The 25,430-nt window shown below is 43.1% G+C and overlaps 1 protein-coding gene across 1 annotated transcript in view; it reads left to right on the top strand.

Moving 5' to 3' along the window:
* Nucleotides 1–6,313: 6,313 nt before the first annotated feature.
* Nucleotides 6,314–25,430, top strand: part of ube2d2 (ubiquitin conjugating enzyme E2 D2) — a 38,443-nt gene continuing 19,326 nt past the window's right edge. The window contains exon 1 of the mRNA XM_033029453.1: nucleotides 6,314–6,537. Coding sequence (XP_032885344.1) covers nucleotides 6,514–6,537 — 24 coding nt within the window. The 5' untranslated portion in view covers nucleotides 6,314–6,513. The remainder of the gene's footprint in view (nucleotides 6,538–25,430) is intronic.

The following is a 25,430-nucleotide window of genomic DNA, read 5'->3' as shown; positions in this document are numbered from 1 at the left end:
GGCGTTTTTCTAGCCTGATGAAAAATGTCCACGAGTAAAAAAGGTCGTGAATTAGGTTGTGAAAGTGGGACAGGCCCTTAAATTGCTCTGGGATTGTCTCAAGACCGTGCAATTGTAGCAAGATAAGTCTATTTCCTGCAACAGCATATTTGATTTTAATGACTGCTATGTAAGAATATCCAAATCTCTCGAATCTAACACCATCTAAATAAAATAGCAGTGTTAAGATATTACTGTCAAAGTAGATAACATTATTTGCCCACACTCCTTAGAATACATCCAAAATACTGCAACATACCTTCCAAACAAAGCCCTGATGGACAATGTAGGTATGTTGCAAAGCCTACCTGAAGCGTCGCTGAAAATCTGTCACTGCGGGTGTGCGCGATTTTGGCGCCGTTTAGAGGGGGGCGGGTTTAAAACGCGATTTTCTCTAGGCTGTTCAAATCGAAGATGTTCAGCCTTGTTAATTATTAACGAAAAATCGCTGGAAGACCCCGTCGCAAAAGCTATTATTAGTTTTAAAGGCCTTGGATAATAGTTATAGTAGTTTAAAAATCAATCTCTAAACCCGCGACCACCGACAGCCGTCAGGGTCTCATAGAGCAAACCACAGAAGGTATGTAGCTTATTTTTACATTAAAAAGGGCTTCTTAAGATCCCTTTATACAAAGTTTAATATTGCGAGTAGCTCATTTTGGCCCCATTATATTCCGCAGTATTTTTCTGGGCATTTGAGGGCACAAATCTACCGCAATGTGAACGTTCTAAACCAGCGCGTTCACAGGATCCCACTAGAAAGCTGATTTAAAATGGACTTTAATTTACAGCAATTGAACACTAAATTCCTTCCATTTGGCCTATAAATTAATGTAAATGAGATTTAAAAATCATGTTTTATTGTGAATTATTTATGAATATTATTTGCACACTTAGGCTATTTAAAAATGTTAATCATTTATTAAGAAATGGATAGATGTTTAGATCTAGTAATTGAAGTTTGAAATTAGCTACACTTGGGTAATTAACTAATTATATGCTTTAATTTCAGGTCATCCAAGTAAGATTATTTTATATTTGTTTCAGAATGCTTCAATCTATGATAACTGAAAATTTCATTCAGTTCTCTTAATTTTAAAGAAAGTTATGGGCTTTTGAATGTCCACCATCACAGCTTTTTTGTTACATCCATAGAAAATCAATAGGGAACAAGATGCTAATTTCCGAGTATGAAAATGGCCATAACTTTTTAAATACATGAGATATGAAAGTGAATTAGGTGTCAAATTAAACTTCTTTTTATGCTTTATCTGATGGGATAAATTACAGACTTGATTTTTTAAATCTCAAAATTTTGTAACATTGCTAGACAATGGCACAGGAGTCAATGGTAACTGTAAAGCCCTCAGAAACCCAGAGTACAACTGCTAAACTAAAGCATCTAACTTGCTCCTTAAATTTTCAAATCACTGGTCGTCACTCTGCCCTTCCCTGGCCTTCTGAGCACTCCAGTCATTGCATTAATTTTTCTGCTTGGTTCTACTCCACTGATCTTCCAGCCCAACTATCTGCACAATCCTCCCCCCACCAATCATCTTCCAAGGCTCTCCAGCATGACTTTCTTTCCAAAATCTACCTCTTTTCACTCGCAATACTGCACCTATGTTCTCTGATGTCCTTAATGGCAAGAGATAGTAAGTGGCTGATCTGTTCAACAGTGCCCGATGCCCTAGATCATGTGCACATTGATCGTACCATCAATCTTCGTTCCTGGGCGTTTTAGAGTTGCTGGAACAGTCTGGATAGAGATTAGGCTGGTTCTGGAATACCAGCCGGAATATAGTCAAGGCCCGTGGTCTACTTCTTAATCCAGTTGCATCACAACATCATGTGAAGCGAGATGAATGGGCCACAACAGGATGGTGCCTAAAACATAGCGACTCTTTGGTATGGACTCAGGGTGGTCTAGCATCCTGCTCTCTGTTACTTAGTATACTTGTGTATATTGCGATTTTAATTGGTTCTCAAATTGTCACTTTTACAGCATTGTGAGAATATGGAGTCACACAATCACTTCCAAAAGGACGAAGGAATTAATGCAACTTTCTCCTTCTGCCACTGCCATTGACAATCATTCTTTAACACGTGGAAAAATAATGCACTGCAAAAGTCTAGTTCTTCCATGGTTGGATCCTTTATTCATATATTTATAAAATCATTAACATAACATTTTGGGGACACAAAATCTATTACTAGAAGGGTGCCACAAAGAATTTTGTTTGGGCCTCAGCTGTTCAGTCCATATTAATGATTTGGATGAAGAGAGCAGGAAGATTTTACACATATTTCCTGGTGTTACAAAGCTCGAGTGCAGAGGTGGGTCGCAGAGGATATGCAGAAGTCTCAGATTATGTGAAGGACCAAGGACATAGCATATGGGAGATAATGTAGAAAAGTGCAAGTTCATAAACTTTGGTAGAATAGAAAAGCAGATTTTCTTTTAAATGAGTGTCTGAAAGGTGCTGATGTTCGTATGAACTTGGGTCCCTTGTACACAAAGTTAACGTAAATTGGCAGCAAGCAATTGGTGAGACATATGGGGGGACATTAACTTTTATTATAATAGGATTTGAATAGAGGAATGACGCCTTACAGCAAATACATTTTGTACCATATCCGGCACATTGTGGTCTCATCTCACAAGGACAACCAGTGAAAAGGTAGGACCTCGCAAGGGTAAAGGAGGGAATTTGTGCTTGAGTCAAAAGTTGTACGAGAGATACTACATTAGTACTTTGTTTTCACTGAGAAGGACATGGTAACATCAGGGTAAAGAATGCTAATATGCAAGGACACTCTGAGAGTAAGGAGGAAGTGGTGTTGGGCTTTCGAAGAGCATGAAGGTGGGCAAATCCCCAAGGCTTGATGGGATCTATCCCAGTTTATTGTGATAGGCAAGAGAGGAGATTGCAACAGAGTTGATGAGAGAATGGACAATGAACCCCACATATGCTAAAGTAACTCAGCAAGTCAGGCAGCATCTCTGGAGAAAATGAATAGGTGACGTTTTGGGCCTGGACCTTTCTACAGACTGATAGTAGTTGTTTGGAGGGGGAGAAACTAGAAACAAGGAAAAAAAAGCAGAACAAATTGAGCCGGCAACAGATGACCTCAGGCAAACAGGTTCTCTGATAGGCCGATTGATGGCTAGAGACAGTGCGAGGCCAAGAAGGATTCATCGTCGTGAACTATGGAACAGGTTAGCAGACTATTAGTGGAGGAAGGAGGGGGTGGGTGGGAAGGGAGGTGTTTGTAGAAGTTACCTAAAATTGGAGAATTCAAGTCATACCACTGGGTTGTCAGCTACCCAAGCAAAATACGTGGTCAGCATGGGGAATGGGAGTTAGTGGTTAGAAACCAAGATGGGAAGGCCAAGTCGCTATCACCTACTCTCAATTCTTCCATTTCCATCAGATCGGCACCCAAGATGACGTTTACCATACGAGAACATCCGAGATGACCTTTCTTTATCGAACCTGGTTTCTACCCGGCTGTCATGGATGGATCCCTCACCTTTGTTTCCTCTGTGTCCCAGTGTTCTGCTCACTTCCTCTCTCCCACCACTAGTCACATCTTCCCAACTCCACCCCATTCCACCGTCTGCTCCCTCCTTGGTTCACTCATCCTATCCCACCAAAACCACCTCCTCCTCAGGGACTGTCCCCTGCAACCGTAGGAAATGTAATACCTGTCCTTATACCTCCTCTCTTGACTCCATCCAGGGACCCCGACAGTTCTTCTAAGTGAGACAGGGTTTCACATGCGCCTCATCTACTGCACCTACTGAGCTACTGTACATTGGCTAGACAAAGAGTAGACAGCAATCATTTCGCTGAATGCTTGGTCCATCAAGACCCAATGGATCTCCTGGTTGCTAACCACTCTTCCCATATTGACTTTTCTCTCCTGGGCCTCCTCAATTGCAAGAGCAAGGCCACGTGCAAATTGGAGGAATACTATCTCATATTTCACTTGGGTGGCATACAACACAACAGTAGGAACGTTGATCCCCAATTTTAGGTAACTTCTACAAACACTTCTCTCTTCTTCCCACCCTTCCTCCACTAAAAGTTTGTAACCATTCCACAGATCGCAACAATGTATCAGAGTTACTCCAGTATTTTTCGTCTATACAGTATTATGCAAATTCACATTTCCATTAGATGAAATTAGTTAAAATTGCAGATGCTGGAGCCCCCCCTCCTCAAATTCTGGAAATACTCAACAAGTCAGCAGCGGAAAGCAAATATAAATATTCTATTATTTAGTATTTTGACACGACTGATACAACCATAAATATGTAGCCGAATAAGTGTTACCTTTGCCATTTTCAAAATAATGAAATATACACAGTGCATAACATAAGAATGGAAATATTCCTTCAGATGTATTTATATAGTCGCAGTTATAAAAGACTCATCTTACAGCACTTTGTAGCCAAATTAAGTCCTCACTGTTGTGACACTCGAAACGACACGCTGTAACAGAGAACACGTCCATTAGACTCTTGAAACCATAAGTATTTATCATAGTACTTCATTCAATAAAGTTGAGGACTTCGCTTTGCAAATCTAAAAGGGTGATGCGGGGATTAGTATGGTTAAAATGTCACGAAGAGCAATTTAAATCTCAAGAAACAAACTGCATTTGATCACGAAGCGGTGACGTTAGGTATTGCATGAAGGCGTTAACAATTATTTTTTTAAGGTAGACACTTCAGTCCAAAGATACTAGCGCTCCAGTCTGAAGAAGGGTCTCGACCCGAAACGTCACCCATTCCTTCTCTCCAGAGATGTTGCATGACTCGTTGAGTTACTCCAGAATTTTGTATCTACCTTCGATTTAAACCAGCATCTGCAGTTCTTTCTTAAACAATTATTTTTTGATACGTCACCCATTGAAAAGATAACGGAATTAAAATGTAACGGAATTCTAACGGTCGACTGGAGGTACATGATAATCAAACCATTTCATAAAATTAAAAAAAATCCCCAAAATGAAAAAAGGCAGAAGACAGAATCAGGAACAAATTAGTCACGTTGAATCTAACCTACTTGTAACTTTAATTATACTTACCATTCAAACGTACTTATACGGCAAACCCGGATAAAGCACATTAAACCTGGCTAAAGTCAAGCACAAATGCACCCCATTTCTATCGAAGTGCAAAGGTGCTCAACAACTATCAACTGTTAATCACAATATAGTTGAGACATCACTCTTATTACATGGAGAGTTTTGGAAGTTCTGTCATGGCAACAAAGTGTAAATGTTACTGGTAACGTTTCGCTGAGATCGAGGGTTCCGATTCTGCTACAAGGAGACGCTCCGGCTGCTGCAAGCCGACTTTCCCCATAGTTGCCCGGCGACTATCCGCCTGCACAGGACCAAAGATCCTATAGCGGGGGCTCTTTGCACAGGACCACTTCCCGTGAGTTGCTGCAAGTAGATGCTCGCCGGCGATGATCCGCCTGTCCTGGAGCTGCTGCATGGAGACGCTCCCAGAGATGATCTGCTGCCCGCTACCCAGACGTGCACAGTGACCATTCGCCCTGTCCTAGTGGAGCTCCTGCAACTTGCAGTGCAAGGAGCCGCGCGGCGACCATCCACCTGCACAGGGCTGCTGCAAAGGAGTCGCACCCGGGACCTGCACGGCGACCATCCACCTGCACAGGACCGCTGCATGGAGCTGTTGCCCCGGTGGTTGCTGCAAAGAGCCGCTCGCAACCAAAGATCCGCAAAGACCAACTTGCGGCGCGCGGGCTGCCCGGGTTACTGCACCTGCGCACTGGGCCGCGTCCCCTCGACATGTCGCGAGACCGCGCAGACAATCGAACCGAATCACTCACCGGTAACGATCCGCCGCTCACTTCCTTCCCGGAGACGGAGAGTCCCCACACAAACCCCCCCAATAACCCCCTACACAACACTAACCCCCACCCACTAACCCCCCAACTCCATTCTCAACGCCTGCATTTTGATAATTAAAAAAAACTATCGCAAACAATAACAAAACTCAGCCGCACAGATCAAACAAAAAAAAGGGGAGAGGGAGGAGGGTGCGATTGAGGAAGTGGCTGCATTGAGCAGCAGGGGATAGACACGAAATGCTGGCGTAACTCAGCGGGACAGGCAGCATCTCTGGAGAGGTGTGGATTCGGGTTTACTTCCACCAGCATCTGCAGACGCTTCCCCACACACACACACCGGGTGGGTACCCGGGCAGGGGGTTTACTTTCTCTCCCCCCCCCTCCTCCTCCCTGCGACGGGCGGAGCGCTACACGGGGACTACTTTCGGTCGGCCGGTCCCTTCCATTTTCTCGGCTTCTCCGAGCGGACTCGGCGGCTTTTCCGGGTTCGCCTTCAACCCTGTTATTGTGTGTGTGAGAGAGGGGGAGAAACCCGCAGCCACCAGCCCCGAACCCCGCACACACCATAAACACACACCACAACATGGCTCTGAAAAGAATCCACAAGGTAAGCGGCGCCTGGCCCAGCCACGCCCGGCCTGCCTGCCTGCCTTGTCTTGCATGCTCGCTCGCTCGCTCGCTCTCGCCTTTTCTCTCTTGTTTCCTCTTTCTTTTCGCAAAGCGCCCCGGTCTTCCCGGCGTAATTGTCGCTCGATCTGTCCGCCATGGGCGACATTTGCTGCTGGGAGTGGGATATAGGGCCTCGGGCCTGCCAGCCAGTCGGCTGGCCTTCACCTTCCCTCCCAACCTACTTCCTCCCCCCTCTTCCAACCTCCCTCCGTCCTTCCCCCTCTTCCTCCCTCCTCCACCCTCTTCCACCCTCCCTCCTCCCCCCTCTTCCACCCTCCCCTCTCTTCCATCCTCCCCCCTCTTCCATCCTCCCCCCTCTTCCATCCTCCCCCCTCTTCCACCCTCCCTCCTCCCCCCTCTTCCACCCTCCCTCCTTTCCCCTCTTCCATCCTCCCTCCTTTCCCCTCTTCCACCCTCCCTTCTTTCCCCTCTTCCACCCTCCCTCTCTCTCTCTCTCTCTCTCTCTCTCTCTCTCTCCCTCTCCCTCTCTCCCTCTTCCCCCTCTCCCTCCTCCCTCCTCCCCCTCTCCCTCCTCCCCCTCTCCCTCCTCCCCCTCTCCTTCCTCCTTTCCCCCTCCCTCCCTCCTTTCCCCCTCCCCATCCCTCCTTTCCCCCTCCCTCCTTTCCCCCCATCTCCTTCCCCCTCTTCCTCCCTCCCTCCTTCATTCCCTTCATCTTTCCCTTCCTTCTCCCTCCCTCACCTCCCTCCCTTCCTTCCCTCTCCCTCCCTTCCTTCCCTCTCCCTCCATTCCAACCCCCTTCTCCAGCCCAGTAGTGGGAATGCTTAGGGAGAGCGAGTAATTTTATTAACAATTAATACTAACCCCCTTTCCTCCACCTCATTCAGCAGACCTCCACCCCACCCCATGGTCGGGTCTGCCAGCCCGCCTTCTCTGTCTCCCTCCCTCCATTCCAACCCCCTTCTCCAGCCCTACTGTGGGAGTGGAGTCAGGGAGGATGAGTGATTAAAAAAAAAACTAACTCCATTCCTCTTCATCCTCCTCGTTCAGCAGATCCTTCACACCACCCCATGGTCGGCTGGTGGGTGGGTCGCAGTGGGGTAATGGGAGCAGCTGTGCCTCTGCTCCTTGATGGGAGGAAGGAGGGTGTCCCGGGCCCAGCACCATTGGCAAATGTCACGGTGCTGTCCGGAGCCGTTGACCTAGGCCTTGGTGCCTGTGGGAGATGACTGGGCCTCGGCGAATAGCTGCGAACCGGAGAGAGTGGACCTGTCCGTGCCCCTCTCGGACTCACGGTTGGTGAACACTCATAGATACATAGAAAATAGGTGTAGGAGTAGGCTGTTCGGCTCTTCGAGCCAACATTGCCATTCAATGTGATCATGCCTTCTCCCCATATCCCTTGATTCCACTAGCCCTAAGAGCTCTAACTCTCTTTTGAATGTATCTAGTGAATTGGCCAGAGAACACTCGCTGTGGGAGTTTCCATATGTGCGGATTGTTTCTCTCCAAATCTGTCAGTTTCAAACAAATTCAAAATCGATCTACATTCTTCCTGTCTCACTGGCGAGTGAGACCTGGAGAAAATGTGTCATCCTTTAAAGTTTTTTTTTAAATGTGACGTTGGGTAATGATTCCTTCAATTGTTGATTTCGGTGGAGATCTAGACAACTGGCTTGAATTGCAAGTCAAATCCAGGCTTTAATGTTTGCGTTCTTATCATTGGAAGAATTGAAAAAATAGTGACCCATTTCGTGTTGTAAGTTTATTTTTATTCTGCATTTTAACCAGCATGTTTCCATTGGAATATTGTCTGCCAGATAGTTCAGATGGTAACCATGGCCTGACAAAAGGCCTTGGATTGGATTGTGCTTGAACCTAACATTTGGAAATCACTTGAGGGTTTTTTTTTTTTAATGTAATGGCAGAAATTTCGATTATTTTTGACAAAAGAAAGTGCATGTATATTAAGACGGTAGACAAAAATGCTGGAGAAACTCAGCAGGTGAGGCAGCATCTATGGAGCGAAGGAAGGAAATGGGCGACGTTTAGGGTCGAGACCCTTCTTGAGACTAATTAAGATGATCTGTCTTGGTTTGGGTTATTAAGTTTGTTTCAAGCAACATTTTTTCATTATAACTTACTCCTGCCTCTTGATCTGCTTATCATTTGCTTGCACATTTTGTTTGATAATATTTGGGAATGACTTGCATTAATGTCAGAATGAAAATTAAAAATGCCTGTTTTATGTCACCTTTTTCCCCTACTGGTTAAATGCTTTGTCTGGGTTTTTGAGTCTTGATTTAGTTCCCTTTTCAAGATGGATTAAAACTGGTTGATCCAGGCAAATTGATGAACTGTTGTTTTTGTCAAGTGATACTTGTCACTTGATAACCAAGATCCATTGAACTAATGCTTTTTTCCCCTTTCATCTAATCCTCCAATGGTTTGCCCTCCATGTTCTTTACTACTGCTTTTGCAATAACCAGATTTCTCTTAATCTCTTTTTCATCCTTCATTTGGTGGTTATTCTATCAGTTGACAAGGAACCCTGAAATTTCCTCCAGAGGTGCTCTACCTCTCCTCCTCGGAAAGCTTTTATTTCCACTGATTGCAAGGTCAAATATTAATATTTTTAGAACATTTAAATGTGTGAATCCCAGTCTTTCCAATCATTCTAGCTCTCTCAACTTAATTATTTTAGTGAGTACCCATAATTCAGAAAATGCAGGAATTATAAGTGCAGGTTTTAAAATGATGAAATGTCATTCATTTAGGTTAGCTGTCATATATTGTTTCCCAGTTTTGTTTTGGACCTAAAATTCTCAACCTTTTTGATCTGCATTTTGTTGTATCCATAAGGTCATTTACACCTCCAAAACATCCTTGCTCTTTAAAAAAAACAAAAAAAACACCCTTAATGCCAGTGTATTGCAGAACTTGGCTGCACTAGGCTCCAAGTTCTGCATTATTGGTTCAATTATTTTCTGTTTCTGTGGAGGGTAGTAAATGTATGGAGTGGTCTACCAAGTAATGTCTTTCTTGCACTCTTACCATCTTCTCCTCTTTATTGATCACTTGGACTTCTTCCCTCAGTCAACTTTTGAATGGATGCAACTGATGTGTTTTGGGCGACGGCTAACATGTTTATCAGTATTTCTCTGTAGCCTTTGGGATGTTGTTTTGAACAGATGCAATATTTTTAATTGCTGCAGTATTAGATTAAATACCTTTGTATTGCAAATCAATCAAATAATTCATATTTTTTGCCGGACAATCAGAGCAATATGGGTGCATATAGCTTTCAGAACATTCTGCAAAGTTGCCAATATTGCATCCTTGGACTGCTCCTTTCAACTTTTATGAACACTAAGATATGGTGCATATTCTACTTGATACTAATCTATGTCCTTGTAAGTGAATTATAGAACTTCTGACGGAAGGAATCTCTGATGCAATATTTCAGTGGATTTGGTGTAGTTGACGTAGGAATGGATATTTCCTTGCCAAAAAATTTAATGAGCCTTGAATTTGAAAATGTATCTACTTTGAGGATCTTGTACCAGCTACGGTAGCAATGAAGTTGGCCATATATCTATCACAATTCAATTCATACTTTCCCCTTGCTTCCCCACTTGTGACAGACTTTCAAGTATATAGATTTTCAATTTGAGATGTTCTCTTCATTCCTGCCAGTCTAGTCCTTTTGTAATTTTTGTGCTCAATTCTGACATAGTTTTTAATACAAAAAAACAATTCCTTTCTATCCACTATTAAGCCTCACGACCTGATTGGGTTTGGGTCTGTTGTACACACTGATTAGAAAGATGAGTTTGGGTCAAGACCTTCTGTGGTGGCCGAACTCAGCACCACAATAAGATCAGGACGATCTGCTTGGACGTCAGCTGCATCCTTGCATAATATTTTGTTAAAATATTTATTATCAAACAAAATTGATAACATTTCAGATGTATGGCAATGGTCATGTGTGGAAAATTATATGTATTCAGGCTGGGTTTGGATCAGCCCTAGTTGGATTTTAATTTTCTTCCTAAGCAGACCATTATTGTGGAGTTGTGTACATTCCAAGGAATGTTTACAAATACAAATTGTATCAAGCAGATGAGGCTTGTTAGTTTCTGCTGGAATGTGCTTATTGTCTATTGTAGAAAGATGACTTCAATTTAAGGGATTATTCCATGTATGTTTTTTAAATACATTTTTCAAACATAATTGTTTCACTTTCACTCTATTGGTCTTTTAATATTTTGGATTTGGTCCTGAAAGAAGGGGAACGTGATCAAGCTTTCTTTCAATGAATGGTAAACATCAAGAAGTGTGGAAATACTATTAGTCTTGGTGTAACCAAAATTAACAACTTTCAATGCTTCCTGCTCGGGCCTTGAGTATCATGCTGAAGGAGGCATCAGAAGGCAAAAGCCATTTGTGACAGTAACCAAACCCAATTCATTGGGTAAGAGTTCATATTGACTTCTAATTTCTCCAATGATATTTAAGGTGATTTTGTTAACTAAAATGGTCAGGAGGAGAACATGGGGGTTGTCATAAATTTAATGATATTGGCCTGTCGTTCAGCTTTCAGTTTCTATTGGGCATCAATCGTGGGCCACAGCCATCAAACAGGCTGTGCATCTTGAGGAATTTCCAGATAGACAACCAGGAAATATACCACTAAATCAGTGAAATACATATTACGTACATTTTTTTCCATTTTGAAAAAGCAGTTGAACTTGCGTTCTGTGTTTTGTTGGAAGGAATGTTCCACAAGGTTATCAGGACATGAGACAAGAACGTTTCACTGGAATAATTGTGTAAATTTACGGTTTTACAGTCTCACTTATATCCTGTGCTACCCGAGTCCATGTGGTGTCTATGAATTGCCCCTTAAGTTAACTGTCCCCAACAGCAGTGTGGTTGAAGGGCTGGTGGAAAGGGGGTGGGGTCGTGGGTGGAGAAATATGGCAAAACAGTTTAAGATCACCTGCTGTCGCTTTGTCATGAGCATTGTGAATGATAACAAATGCCATACCTGTGTGTAAATAGAAAATTAGGTCAGACATAATGTGTAAATGGTGACCCACTACTGAAAATTGCAAGAATGGTCACCTGAGAGGGAGCAGGCAGTCACTGATGGCAGCCTCTGGACTTCATTGAACAACACAATTCCAGGAGCTGATAGCGTCCATGCCATAGCCTAAAGAAAACAACATTCTACCCGCAGTTAAGATCATTTTAACAACCCGTTTCTTTTAGCTCAGAGTGTGTTTAAACTCAAAATGAAGAACAAAAAGTTAGAAATAAAATTTAACTAAACACATCAATTAATAAGCATAATGCTGAGAATCACTGGACTCCATTGTCAAAGCAAACTGAAAGCATATCCTGCATTTCATTGCACACACGTAAATCTCACATGGACTTCATTTTCTTCACGTGGACAAGCTGCTGGTAAATGTAGATGCTGGATTGTTTCATCTACACTGGGGATGGGTCATCTGCAGGGTTCATGCTCTTTGCCTGGAATCTTTCCTGTGAGCTATGGCTCAAAATTGACATCAAACACAGACTTGACTTGCATGAGTTCAACCCTTATTTGAGTAGTCTGAGATAACTTTTTTTGTTTGAGATGTACCAGGCACATGAATATTAACAGCTGGTAGGGAGGTTGTTGTGGCAGTAACGTTCAGTTTTCTTGAATTGCTGTACAATTGGGGCTTTAATTTTCCTCTTTGGAAGAAATGGATATTGTGGTTAAATGCCAACTATGTTTAGTTTTGAACTTCTAGTCAAATTGGTAATGGCAGCAAATGATGCCTGAAAAATGGTCTTTTGGCCTGAATTATTTAACTTGCCAATTTATCTTAAAATTGCCCATTCACCACTGACACGTATCATGTCCAAAGTGAGCAGTCCCTATCCATAAGCCTCATTCCGATGTCCACTTTTTTAAAAGCAAAATACTTGCTTACTAACACTGGCAATTATTTTGTTTTAAATGAGAAACAAATTCTTCACATTTTGTTTTTATTAATTAGAGTTCAAGGTTTGCATACAAGATGTATGGCAGTATGACGATGTGGAATTTTTTTATACTTCATGGGATGAGTAAATCATGCATTTGCCTGATATCTGAAATGCTAGTAAATAGTAATTCTACCCATGTATAATTGTTACATACATACATTTGAGCTATTTAGTAATTTAGCTTTATAATTGTACTATTTCTAATAATCAACTTTGGCAATAGAAAACAAACATTTTAGATTCATTGTTTAAGAAAGAACTGCAGATGCTGGAAAAATCGAAGGTAGACAAAAATGCTGGAGAAACTCAGCAGGTGAGGCAGCATCGATGGAGCAAAGGAATAGGTGGCGTTTCGGGTTGAGACCCTTCTTCAGACTGATGGGGGGGGGGGCAGGAAGAAGAAAGGAAGAGGCGGAGACAGTAGGCTGTGGGAGAGCTGGGGAGGGGAAGGAGGGAGAAAGCAAGTACCTGAAATTGGAGAAGTCAGTGTTCATACCGCTGGGGTGTAAACTACCCAAGTGAAATATGAGGTGCTGCTCCTCCATTTTGCAGTGGGACTCGCTCTGGCCATGGAAGAGGCCCAGGACAGAAAGGTTGGATTCGGAATGGGAGACGGAGTTGAAGTTGGATCCATTGTTTAACTTTGTTACACAAGTATGTAGGGTTGCCATTAAATCCTGTAATATTTGCACCCTTGCTGAAAGTCTAATCCTCCATGGTCTGTACTAGAGTTTTAATACCACAGTACCAATGTGGCAGGAGATTGTGTCCAATAATTACTGCAATAAGACCATAAGTAATAGGAACCAGAATAGTTCCTTCAGACTCCCAAACTATCTGCCCATAAGTAGAATCGTGGCTTACTGTAATTATTCAGAATCCTTAATCTGAAATGATATCATAGGGCATGTTTCTGTGCTGTATTACTTTGTCACAACTCATCCATACCAACCAAGATACCCATTTAATATAGTTTCACTTGCCCCTTTAAAGCTTCGATTCTGGCCTCTCTCATGAGAAGTATCCCCTCAGCATTTACATGCCAACTCTCTAAATCTTTTGTTCCAGGAAAAATTAAACATACTTCCAAACTTTAATGAATAGCGTCACAACTTGTTTAACCTTGTGGGGCGATCCTTCCATATCTGAGGGCGTCCAAGTTAAAAATTTCATTGGAGATAGTGAAGATACCTTTCCATTAATAGGAAGATCACAGTTCACGCTATTCTAGATGTGAGATCACTAGTTTCTTTACAGTTGCAGCAAGCATTTGCCAATTTTATACTTCCGCCCCCTTAATATAATAGCAACGTTTCCTTGTTACCTGCAGTACGTGCACCTTCTTATGTGTTTCATGCACAAGAAGCCCAAAATCACTTGTGGAATGCAAATTTCTGAAATTTTTCATCTAAATAATATTTGATTCTTTTGTACTTCCAAAATGAACTTCATATTTTCCCACATTTTGCTTCATTGCTCCAGTGTCACTCTGTAAAGTATTTGTTTCAGGGCACCTTGATATGCCGCCCAATTTTCTGTCATCCTGTTCCCTAAAACTCTTTTCCCCGCCCTCATTGTTAAAAGCTGATGTTCACTTGGATCTCTGAAAGGAACGTATATTACAATACAATACAATATTTATTGTCATTTGAGCCTCAGTGAGGCTCAAACGAAATTCCGTTTCCACAGCCATACAAACAAAGACAATTTCCTACAGACATACACACAATGTAATTCACACAAACATCCATCACAGTGAACCCACTGTGATGGAAGGTAAAGTATTTTCTCTCCCCTGTTCTCCATGTCTCTCCCGATGTCCAAGCCCCAGGCGGGCGATGATAAGTCCCACGGCCATTTTAGGCCGTGCCGGGCGATTTACGGCCCCGCTCCCGGTCTAAAAGTCACAATGTTGGGGCCCCCGGCGGGTGCTGGAATGTCCCACGGCCATGAAGCCGTGCCGGGCGATGTACGGCCCCGTTCCGGGTCGTTCCAACCTCGCGACACGGGCTGGAGAAGTCGCGTTGCGGGAGCTCCGCGAAGCGGTCTCCTCAACCGGACCCGCGAGCTCCCGATGTCCCGACAGTCCACCGGACCTGCGGCTGCGTTGCTGGAGCCTCCAAGCCCCAGGAGTCGAGTCGCAGCGGCGAGTCACCGCCGCTGCCCACGCTCCGAGGCCGGCCAGCCCCACGATGGTGAGTAGTCCGCAGTCTCCCGAGCCCCCGGGTCATTCAGGTTGGAGGCCGCTCCACGGTGCTAGGCCCCAACGACAACGGAGACCCGACAGGGAAAAGGTCGGTCTCCCGGACAGGGAAGAGATTTTAAACGGTTTCCCCCTTCCCCCCGCCCCCCACATATACACATTTAAAACCAGTATTAAAAAACACCAACACTACATTTAACTAGACACAAAATTAAAAAAAGACAGACAGGCTGTAGGGGCCGCTGCAACTTGTGAGTCGCGCCGTTTCTGTTTAAGAAGGAACTGCAGATGCTGGAAAATCGAAGGTAGACAAAAGTGCTGGAGAAACTCAGCGGGTGCAGCAGCATCTATGGAGCGAAGGAAATGGGCAACATTTCGGGTCAAAACCCTTCTTCAGACCGATGTAGGGTGGGGAAAAGAAAGGAAAAAGGAAGAGAAGGAGCCCAAGGGCTGAGGGAGAGCTGAGAAGGGGAGGAGACGGCAAGGGCTACCGGAAATTGGAGAATTCAATGTTTATGCCGCTAGGGTGCAGACTGCCCAAGCAGAATATGAGGTGCTGCTTCTCCAATTTCCGATGGTGCTCTCTCTGGCCATGGAGGAGGCCCAGGACAGAGAGGTCGGATTCGGAATGGGAGGGGGAGTTGAAGTGCTGAGCCACCGGGAGATCAGGTTGGTTAATGAGGACCGAGGCGAGGTGTTCGGCAAAACGAGCGCCAAGCCTGCGCTTGGTCTCACCGATGTAGATCAGCTGACATCTAGAGCAGCGGATGCAATATATGAGGTTGGAGGAGATGCAGGTGAACCTCTGTCGCACCTGGAACGACTGCTTGGGTCCTTGAATGGAGTCGAGGGGGGAGGTAAAGCGACAAGTGTAGCATCTCTTGCGGTTGCAAGGGAAAGTGCCCGGGGAGGGGGTGGTGCGGGCGGGAAGGAAGAATTGACCAGGGAGTTACGGAGGGAGCGGTCTTTGCGGAAAGCAGACGGGGGAGATGTGGCGAGTGGTGGGGTCACGTTGAAGGTGGCGAAAATGACGGGGAACTATTTGTTGTATGTGACGGTTAGTGGGGTGAAAGGTAAGGACTAGGGGGACTCTGCCCTTGTTACGAGTGGGGGGGATGGGGAGAGAGAGCAGCGTTACAGGGAATTGAAGAGACCCTGATGAGAGCCTCATCTATAGTAGGGGAGGGGAACCCCCGTTCCCTGAAGAATGAGGACATTTCCGATGCCCTGGTGTGAAACGCCTCATCCTGGGAGCAGATGCGGCGTAGACGGAGGAATTGGGAGTAGGGGATGGAGATCTTACAGGAAGCAGGGTGGGAAGAAGAGTAGTCAAGATAGCCATGGGAGTCAGTGGGTTTATAGTGGATGTCGGTCAGAAGTCTATCACCTGCGATGGAGATAGTGAGGTCAAGAAATGGTAGGGAAGTGTCGGAAATGGTCCAGGTGTGTTTGAGTGCCGGATGGAAGTTAGTGGTGAAGCGGATGAAGTCAGTTAGTTGTGTGTGGGTGCAGGAGGTAGCACCAAAGTAATCGTCGATGTAGCGGAGGTAGAGGTCGGGGATGGGGGTCCTGGTACGCCTCGAACAAGGATTGTTCGATGTACCCGACAAAGAGGCAGGCATAGCTGGGGCCCATGCGCGTGCCCATAGCTACGCCTTGTATTTGGAGGAAATGGGAAGAGTCAAGCGAGGTTATTGAGGGTAAGGACCAACTCCGGTAGAGTATCAGTGGACGGGTATAGGTTGATTCTCCGGCCAAGGAAGAACCGGAGGGCTTTGAGACCATCCTGGTGGGGGATGGAGGTGTAGAGTGACTGGACGTCCATGGTGAAGATGGGGGCCTAGAGAATGTAATGCCCGGAGACGACGGAGAGTGTCTGAGGTGTCTTGAACATAGGTTAGGAGGGATTTAAGAATTTAAGGGGATAGGATGGAGTCATGGTATGTGGAAATAAGTTCGGTAGGGCACGAACAGGCAGAGACAGTGGGTCTACCTGGACAGTCAGGTTTGTGGATTTTGGGGAGAAGGTAAAATTGGGCCGTGCGGGGCTGGGGAACGATGAGTTTGGAGGCTCGGGGGGGGGGGGGGGGGGGGGGGGGCAGGAGGCCGGGAGCCGGAGTGGATGAAGTCAGTGATGGTGCTAAAGATAGTGGCCTTCCTTTCTATTTTGCCGTTAGTTGATTTTCTTGATTTTCTTTTGCCCTTTGCGATACATTCAGAATCCAACAGTCTTCAGATCCACCAACAGCTCTGTCTCTTTCAACTTAAATATTCTTGAACTTGGTTCCATTGTTGATTCATCCATCTCTTCGGAACCTTTCCACACTAGGATACGTTTTTGCTAAGTGCAATGAATTATCTCCTTAAATGTCTGCCACTGCTTACCTGACATTTTTTGTGCCAATCTTTTGATTCATTTCAAGTTCATCTATGATCACTGCTACGTAGGAGGTCCACTGATGTAATTTATTAAACCTGTCTCCTTTCCTATTACTTTGAAATTAGCTTGTTTTCTCGGTCTAGCCACAGGATATTGCTTTAAGAAGCTATCTGTAAAGCACTCTGAATTTGTTCTCATAGTTGCCCTTTCCAATGTAATTATCTAATCATGACGATCAGTCTCATAATTATTGCACTGTTCTTGCATTTTTGTTGATTCTTGCATTTCCTACATTTCTTGGATGTCTAAGCACTATTCTTATCAGGGCTGCATTTCCTTTACTGTTTTTAATTTCATCCAAGTAGACTTCTGAGACGAGATTGTGTCTCTTGCAAATATATCTTTTTCTTTTAAGACTTACCTTGTTCCCCTTTCCTTAAAGTCAATATTAAGTTCCTAGTTTTAATCCCTTGTAACCATGTCTTAATTATTATCAGATCGTACCCATGCACTTCTATTTATGCTTCAGTCATCTACCTTATTGCAAATGCTTTGTGCATTAATTTCTATATTACTTGTCATCTTGGTGTTGTTTATGGGAGATTTATGTGTAAATTGGCTGTTTCCTACTGACATAATTACAGGCTTCAATATTTGTTTAAATAAAAAAAGACGGATCATCTGAAGTTGTAAAGTGCCGTATAAATCAACTTTCCAATTTTGCTCTAATGACAGTGCAGCTAAAAATCTTTGTTTCTGACCCTGTGTCTCGAAATGTGGCCTCTATCTCAGTAATATTTAATGCTGTTGGTTTGGATCTCATTGACCTTTGGGATGTCAAATGATTTTTATGTAATATAGGTTACCAGCTATTTGACTAGTTTGGGTGACTAGTTCATGAATGTTCTTTGTTAAATGGCATATAGTATGTTCTTTTTAGGTGAGTGTTATATTAGGTGCAACTTTTACCATGAATCAGCACTTTGTTTTTGCTTTCCAAAATACTCTGGGACCCTTCTAATTGTCATTTTAGTTGATCCTGCACATTTGTCTTGCTCTGGAACTAGCCAAGCTGAGCTGTTTCAAAACAGTTGCAATTATGTCATCAACATGACTATTGGCTATTTCTTAGGTATATTCTATCCACAAAAAGCAGGACATCTGGCAAATTACTGCCTAATCAGTCGATTGTTTATTATCAAAAGATATGGAAGGTATTGTTGATAATTGTGTCTCGTGGCACTTGCATATATCCCGTTTGGGAATACCAGGACTACGTGATTCCTGATCCCAAGCATGGAATGAAAAGCTGCTAAATTTATGAAATGAGAAACTGCTCTTGGCATTACGGAAACATTTGATTGAGTGTGGCACCAAGGAATCGTGAAGGATTTCAAGTCATACGTCAGGGAGAAATACATTCCAGTCAGTGGAATCAAAACTTGCACACATTGGGATTTGTTAATCACCCACCCTTGGGACATTATTGCAAGAAGTTCCTCTGAGCAATGTTTTGGGCCCAATCTGCTGTGTTAACGATGCCCAAGTTTCCTGCCATCACATGGTCAGAATAGGATATTTTCTGAATGTCAGTTTTTGATTTTGGTAACCCATCCATGGTAAATGTAGTTCATGCCTTCTTGACCCAGCAAGACCCAGAAAATCTGCAGGCACATGTTATAAAGTGGCAATTGGTGTTTATTCAATCAACTTTCTTCCCTCCCCTACCCTGATCTCATAAGGGTGGCCCAATGGTGCAGTAGTTAGTGTGTGGTACGACGCACCATAGAAACATGTCTGAGTTTAGACGTTTTTTTTAATCAGTTTCCTCCAAATGCTCTTGTTTCCTCTTGCTGTTTGATAATTTGCCTATATATCTTCCTTGGGGGAGTTGGGGCAAGGGGGAGTTGGGGGAAAATATTTGAATTGGGGAAGCAGACTGATGGAGTACTCTGAGATCCAGCCCAGACTTGATGGGCCAAATGGTTGCCTAGATTGTTATTGCTCAGAGGTCAGTGCAGCCAGCCACTAATATTTGGTAACAGAAGCAGGTTAGAAGTCAGGTGCACTTGGGGAAGTAGTGTGTTGGGATATGGTCATTGGATGAATGCAGCTACAGTTGCATTCAAGCCTTGAGACCATTCAAGGGAAAACAACCCATTGGATTAGTGCTTCATCCACTGCTCTAAACATATGTTCCCTCTATATATCAGTGGCAATGTGGTTGCAAAATGCAGTTCCTTGCCTGGCAACTCTGACAGCATCTCCTAAATCTTTGACCTCTATCATCAAGTAAGAGCAGCAGACACATGAGAGGAACATCACTGGCTGCAAATTGTCAAAGCTGCCTGCAATTATGAGTTGGAAATGTAAAATTCCTTTGTTTTGCAGTCAGCAGAACACATTGAATTATGCAACTTTTGATCACTTTTTGTTAAAATGTTTGAGCGGCACTGTGACGCAGTGGTGGAGTTGCTGCCTTACAGCGTCAGAGACCTACGTCCAATCCTGACCTTGGATGCTGCCTGTATGCAGTTTGTACATTCTCACTGTGAACGTATGGGTTTTCTCCGGGTGTTCCGGTTTCCTCCCACATTTCAAAGACATGCAGGTTTGTAGGTTAATTGGCTTCCTTAAATCAGTGTGCGGGTGATCGCTGTTGACATTGATTAGATGGACAGAAGGATCTGGTTCCATGCTGTATCTAAACTAAACCGGCTATTTGTTGCCTGTCATCCTATTTTTTTTTTCTCTCTTCGATTGCCCTGCCTGACTAGCCCACATAGGGGACAGGCAATACATGGACTGCCATGTCACCACCTCCTCAACTGCAATAAGTACCAATGATGCCAACATAGATGTAAATAAATATAATTTGTACAGTAGCTAATGTGGGATAATACAGGTTGGCAGGAGACAGGTATATAGAATTGACCAAGTCCAATTGTCCCACAAAGTTTGTGAATTAATTTATAGGAGGAGAACTTCAAAAGCTATTAAATAGTATATAATTTGTCCCTTGTTTTTGATGTTTTGCAGTTAAGCAATTATAAATGATAGAATCTGAAATCTAATAGAACATTGAACAAGTGTTGTGTGCGTATACCACATACCGAGCTATTTGCAGTGCATGGTCAACAGAGATTGTGTCATCTGAACTCTAAAGTTTCTCAAAACCCTGCATGTACAACTGAAGTCCCTTGCATTCAGTGTTTGATATCAGCTAGGGTAAGTGCTCTTTAATATCTCGAGATTAAAGATTGCCTACAGAGGAACTCTTTCAACTGAAGGAGATCTTAAGGCATATGCAAAGCAGAGAGTGATTGTGCGAAATGAAGGGAAACAATCTGCAGAAAAGCTGCTCACACGTGAAAGCCAGATGACAATCGTTACGAAAATATCTCACTACTTTCTGACATGTTTGTTTTTAAATTGTAACTGCTGTGGAGGTAGAAGGAAGCTGTTCAGCGAACAAGTAGAACCCTTTTAAAATACTACAAATTTCAGTAATTGCATTTTTGCTGGATTTCTTTAGAAAAATAAATGCCTCTGTCTTTAGAAAATGGGATGTGGGGATGAAGCAGCTGTACGTCCAGACATAATTTACAGCAAATCCAACCAACTTGCAGTGTAGGAAGGAACTACAGATGCTGGTTTACACCGAAGATAGACACAAAATGTTGGAATAACTTACGAGGGACAGGCAGCATCTCTGGAGAAATTCCTTCTCTCCAGAGATGCTGCCTGTCCTGCTGAGTTACTCTAGCATTTTGTGTCTTATCAACTTGCAGTGAATCTCTTAATCCAGCAAGCTCGAAACTTTAATGTTAGAAGAAGAGTAGAGTAGAGAATGGTGGCATTCAAATAACTGCATACAACCAATATTTTTGTGAGTGGCAGCTTCTTCCAGCTTGCCCCTGGGTGTAGTTTCCTGAAAGCAACCAAGCCTTCATCAAATGATCTTAGACTGTCAGTGACTAGATACTCTCCTAACAGACTTCGGCAGCAGGAGAGTCCCCACCCCCAGATTTGTCAGCTGTTAGATAAACTGTTTTTCAGATTGCAGCTGCTGTGCCGCACAACTCCTAATGGGGAAACTGAGTGTGGAATGGTTCAGTTCACTGTCCTGGACTTGGCATGAAGCTTCTCCTAACCCAGTAATACCAAGTGAACATTTCTCCTCCTTTGTGGCTTTAAATCAAAATGAAATGAAATAATTTTACCTACCTTTTTGGTAGTATGAAGGCTAACAGCTTCATAGAAATACCCAGGGGACTATTATTGTTGCAAAATGCTAGGTACAGATATCTTGGCATAAGTGTACTAAAATCCGGTTCATCGGTGACTAAGATTAAACTAATTGCTGTGATTATCACTAATATGACATGTCTTAAAAAAAATTCCAGTCAGTTTCATAAGGGTTCACCCAACAATTTGTCCTTAAGTTGACTTTATCTAAATTCATCTCTAGGATGCGTGCAGCAAATAAATATTGTGCCTTCCATCATTTGGCAGCCCAAGTACACTAAACTATATCACCTCCTGTTTTCTTTATGACTAGAAAAGCCTATGACTATTATCATTTATGAAAGGAATTGTCAGCAGACAGCCACAGGATATGGTTCCAAGGTATTTACCGATGTGTAGTCACCATGTTTGACAGGAGATATATATCTCTACTTTTAGCAAGTGGAAACTGTGTCACTGTTTGCCACTTGGAATGTTTTTGACCTTCGTTTATCTAACTTTTCAAACATTCTAGTCACACCTGAACTCTGGTTTTGAACATTTCCTATTTGTTTAGTGGAGCAAAAGAAAGACTGGCCCAAGATATAATGCTAATTAATTTTGAGCACAAACGGCAACTCTGAAATTTCATTATTCAAGCCATTTTAATTTTCAATTATCTTTGTGGCAAGAAAAAAAACAAAATTAGAATTGTGCAAGTACTATGTATGGTATACCCATCTGTACTGTTTAAATGTGAACAGGTTGGGGCAGTCATGGCCAGATTTAAAAGTGCAATGCAGGAACAAATAACTAAAATGGAATTTGCTGTTGAGAACTTAGTTCAAGTCCATAGTTTCTCAAATAATCGTTCTCATAGCATGTGATAGAAATGCTGTGATTATAATTGGGGGAAAATATGGCCTTATTTAATCATATGTAGAAAAGAAAATTTCACAAACAAAGATTAAGTGGAAGTGTAATAGAAATCTTCAAATTTTTAAACTTATCAAAATCCTTCAACGCAATTTGGATAGATTTGAGGTATTTTTCTGAACGAAGGAAGGGTTAAAATATGTTAATCCTGCAAGTTTCTGCAATGCTAGTATCGGAGACAACTTGACATGTTCGTGATTACTGTTCTGTAAAGAAGATTGCAAAGGAGGTGGGTGAATCCTGCTCTTGAATACATTAAAATTAAAAACAATGTTAAAACATTCAGCATAGCAGCCAATCTTTGATGAGAGATAGTTAATGTAAGGAGTTACTAACTGTTCATGTGCATTTTTTTCTAACTTCATATTTGAGTGTATCCAGGTAACGTGAGTTCTCGAATGCAAGTGTCCCCATTTCAACAGCATTGATCCCTCCCAGGCCGTGTACCAGCTAGATTGAGGAGACTGCCCTTTATTTCATCCAAATGTCAGCTGTTCTGCAGTTTTTTTTTCTTGTTATACTGGCGAATCCCATTTTGTTGTATTAATGATGTTTGTGCTGTAGTGTTAATTAGTGGAGAGACCAAGTTTATTCGCATTACACATTTCACTATGGCAATTGGTGTACGTGACTAATAAAGAACCTTTGAACCTTTGACGTGGAATCATTGAGTTCAACTTCCTACTGATAGCCTGAGCCATAGTTGATAAATGCCACTGACAGCATGGCCAAACTGCAACCATGGTGTCAACAATACTGCATATAATTAAATAATGTGTGAATCTGACATACTTTGTTCAAAAGCCTTCTGGTTCAGTTTTGAACATGGAAACTGTTTAAATAGAAACATAGAAGCATAGAAAATAGGTGCAGGAGTAGGCCATTCGGCCCTTTGAGCCTGCACCGCCATTCAATATGATCATAGCTGATCATCCAACTCAGTATCCTGTACCTGCCTTCTCTCCATACCCCCTGATCCCTTTAGCCACAAGGGCCACATCTAACTCCCTTCATATTTGAGTGTATCCAGGTAACGTGAGTTCTCGAATGCAAGTGTCCCCATTTCAACAGCATTGATCCCTCCCAGGCCGTGTACCAGCTAGATTGAGGAGACTGCCCTTTATTTCATCCAAATGTCAGCTGTTCTGCAGTTTTTTTTTCTTGTTATACTGGCGAATCCCATTTTGTTGTATTAAGGGTGTTTGTGCTGTAGTGTTAATTAGTGGAGAGACCAAGTTTATTCGCATTACACATTTCACTATGGCAATTGGTGTATGTGACTAATAAAGAACCTTTGAACCTTTGACGTGGAATCATTGAGTTCAACTTCCTACTGATAGCCTGAGCCATAGTTGATAAATGCCACTGACAGCATGGCCAAACTTGCAACCATGGTGTCAACAATACTGCATATAATTAAATAATGTGTGAATCTGGCATACTTTGTTCAAAAGCTTTCTGGTTCAGTTTTGAACATGGAAACTGTTTAAATAGAAACATAGAAGCATAGAAAATAGGTGCAGGAGTAGGCCATTCGGCCCTTTGAGCCTGCACCGCCATTCAATATGATCATAGCTGATCATCCAACTCAGTATCCTGTACCTGCCTTCTCTCCATACCCCCTGATCCCTTTAGCCACAAGGGCCACATTTAACTCCCTCTTAAATATAGCCAATGAACTGGCCTAAACTACCTTCTGTGGCAGAGAATTCCCCAGATTCACCACTCTCTGTGTGAAAAATGTTTTCCTCATCTCGGTCCTAAAAGATTGCCCACTTATCCTTAAACTGTGACCCCTTGTTCTGGACTTCCCCAACATCGGGAACAATCTTCCTGCATCTAGCCTGTCCAACCCCTTAAGAATTTTGTAAGTTTCTATAAGAAACCCCCCTCACTCTTCTAAATTCTAGCGAGTACAAACCGAGTCTATCCAGTCTTTCTTCATATGAAAGTCCTGATATCCCAGGAATCAGTCTGGTGAACCTTCTCTGTACTCCCTCTATGGCAAGAATGTATTTCCTCAGATTATGAGACCAAAACTGTATGCAATACTCCAGGTGTGGTCTCACCAAGACCCTGTACAACTGCAGTAGAACCTCCCTGCTCCTATACTCAAATCCTTTGCCTATTAATGCTAACATACCATTCGCCTTCACTGCCTGCTGCACCTGCATGCCTACTTTTAATGACTGGTGTACCATGACACCCAGGTCTCATTGCATCTCCCCCTTTCCTAATCGGCCACCATTCAGATAATAGTCTACTTTCCTGTTTTTGCCACCAAAGTGGATAACCTCACATTTATCCACATTATACTGCATCTGCCATGCATTTGCCCACTCACCCAGCCTATCCAAGTCACCTTGCAGCCTCCTAGCATCCTCCACACAGCTAACACTGCCCCCCAGCTTCGTGCCATCCGCAAACTTGGAGATGTTGCATTCAATTCCCTCGTCCAAATCATTAATATATATCGTAAATAGCTGGGGTCCCAGCACTGGCCTTGCGGTACCCCACGGTGCGCCTGCCATTGTGAAAAGGACCCGTTTACTCCTTCTCTTTGCTTCCTGTCTGCCAGCCAGTTCTCTATCCACATCAATACTGAACCCCCAATACCGTGTGCTTTAAGTTTGTATACTAATCTCTTATGTGGGACCTTGTAGAAAGCCTTCTGAAAGTACAAATATAACACATCCACTGGTTCTCCCTTATCCACTCTACTAGTTACATCCTCGAAAAATTCTATAAGATTCGTCAGACATGATTTACCTTTCATAAATCCATGCTGACTTTGTCCAATGATTTCACCACTTTCCAAATGTGCTGCTATCCCATCTTTAATAACTGATTCTAGCAGTTTCCCCACTACCGACGTTAGACTAACTGGTCTGTAATTCCCTGTTTTCTCTCTCCCTCCCTTTTTAAAAAGTGTGGTTACATTAGCTACCCTCCAATCCTCAGGAACTACTCCAGAATCTAAAGAGTTTTGAAAAATTATCACTAATGCATCCACTATTTCTGGGGCTACTTCCTTAAGTACTCTGGGATGCAGCCTATCTGGCCCTGGGGATTTATCGGCCT

Source organism: Amblyraja radiata, chromosome 11, assembly GCF_010909765.2.
Source record: "Amblyraja radiata isolate CabotCenter1 chromosome 11, sAmbRad1.1.pri, whole genome shotgun sequence".
Lineage (NCBI taxonomy): Eukaryota > Metazoa > Chordata > Chondrichthyes > Rajiformes > Rajidae > Amblyraja > Amblyraja radiata.
This window is presented reverse-complemented; position numbering and strand designations above follow the sequence as displayed.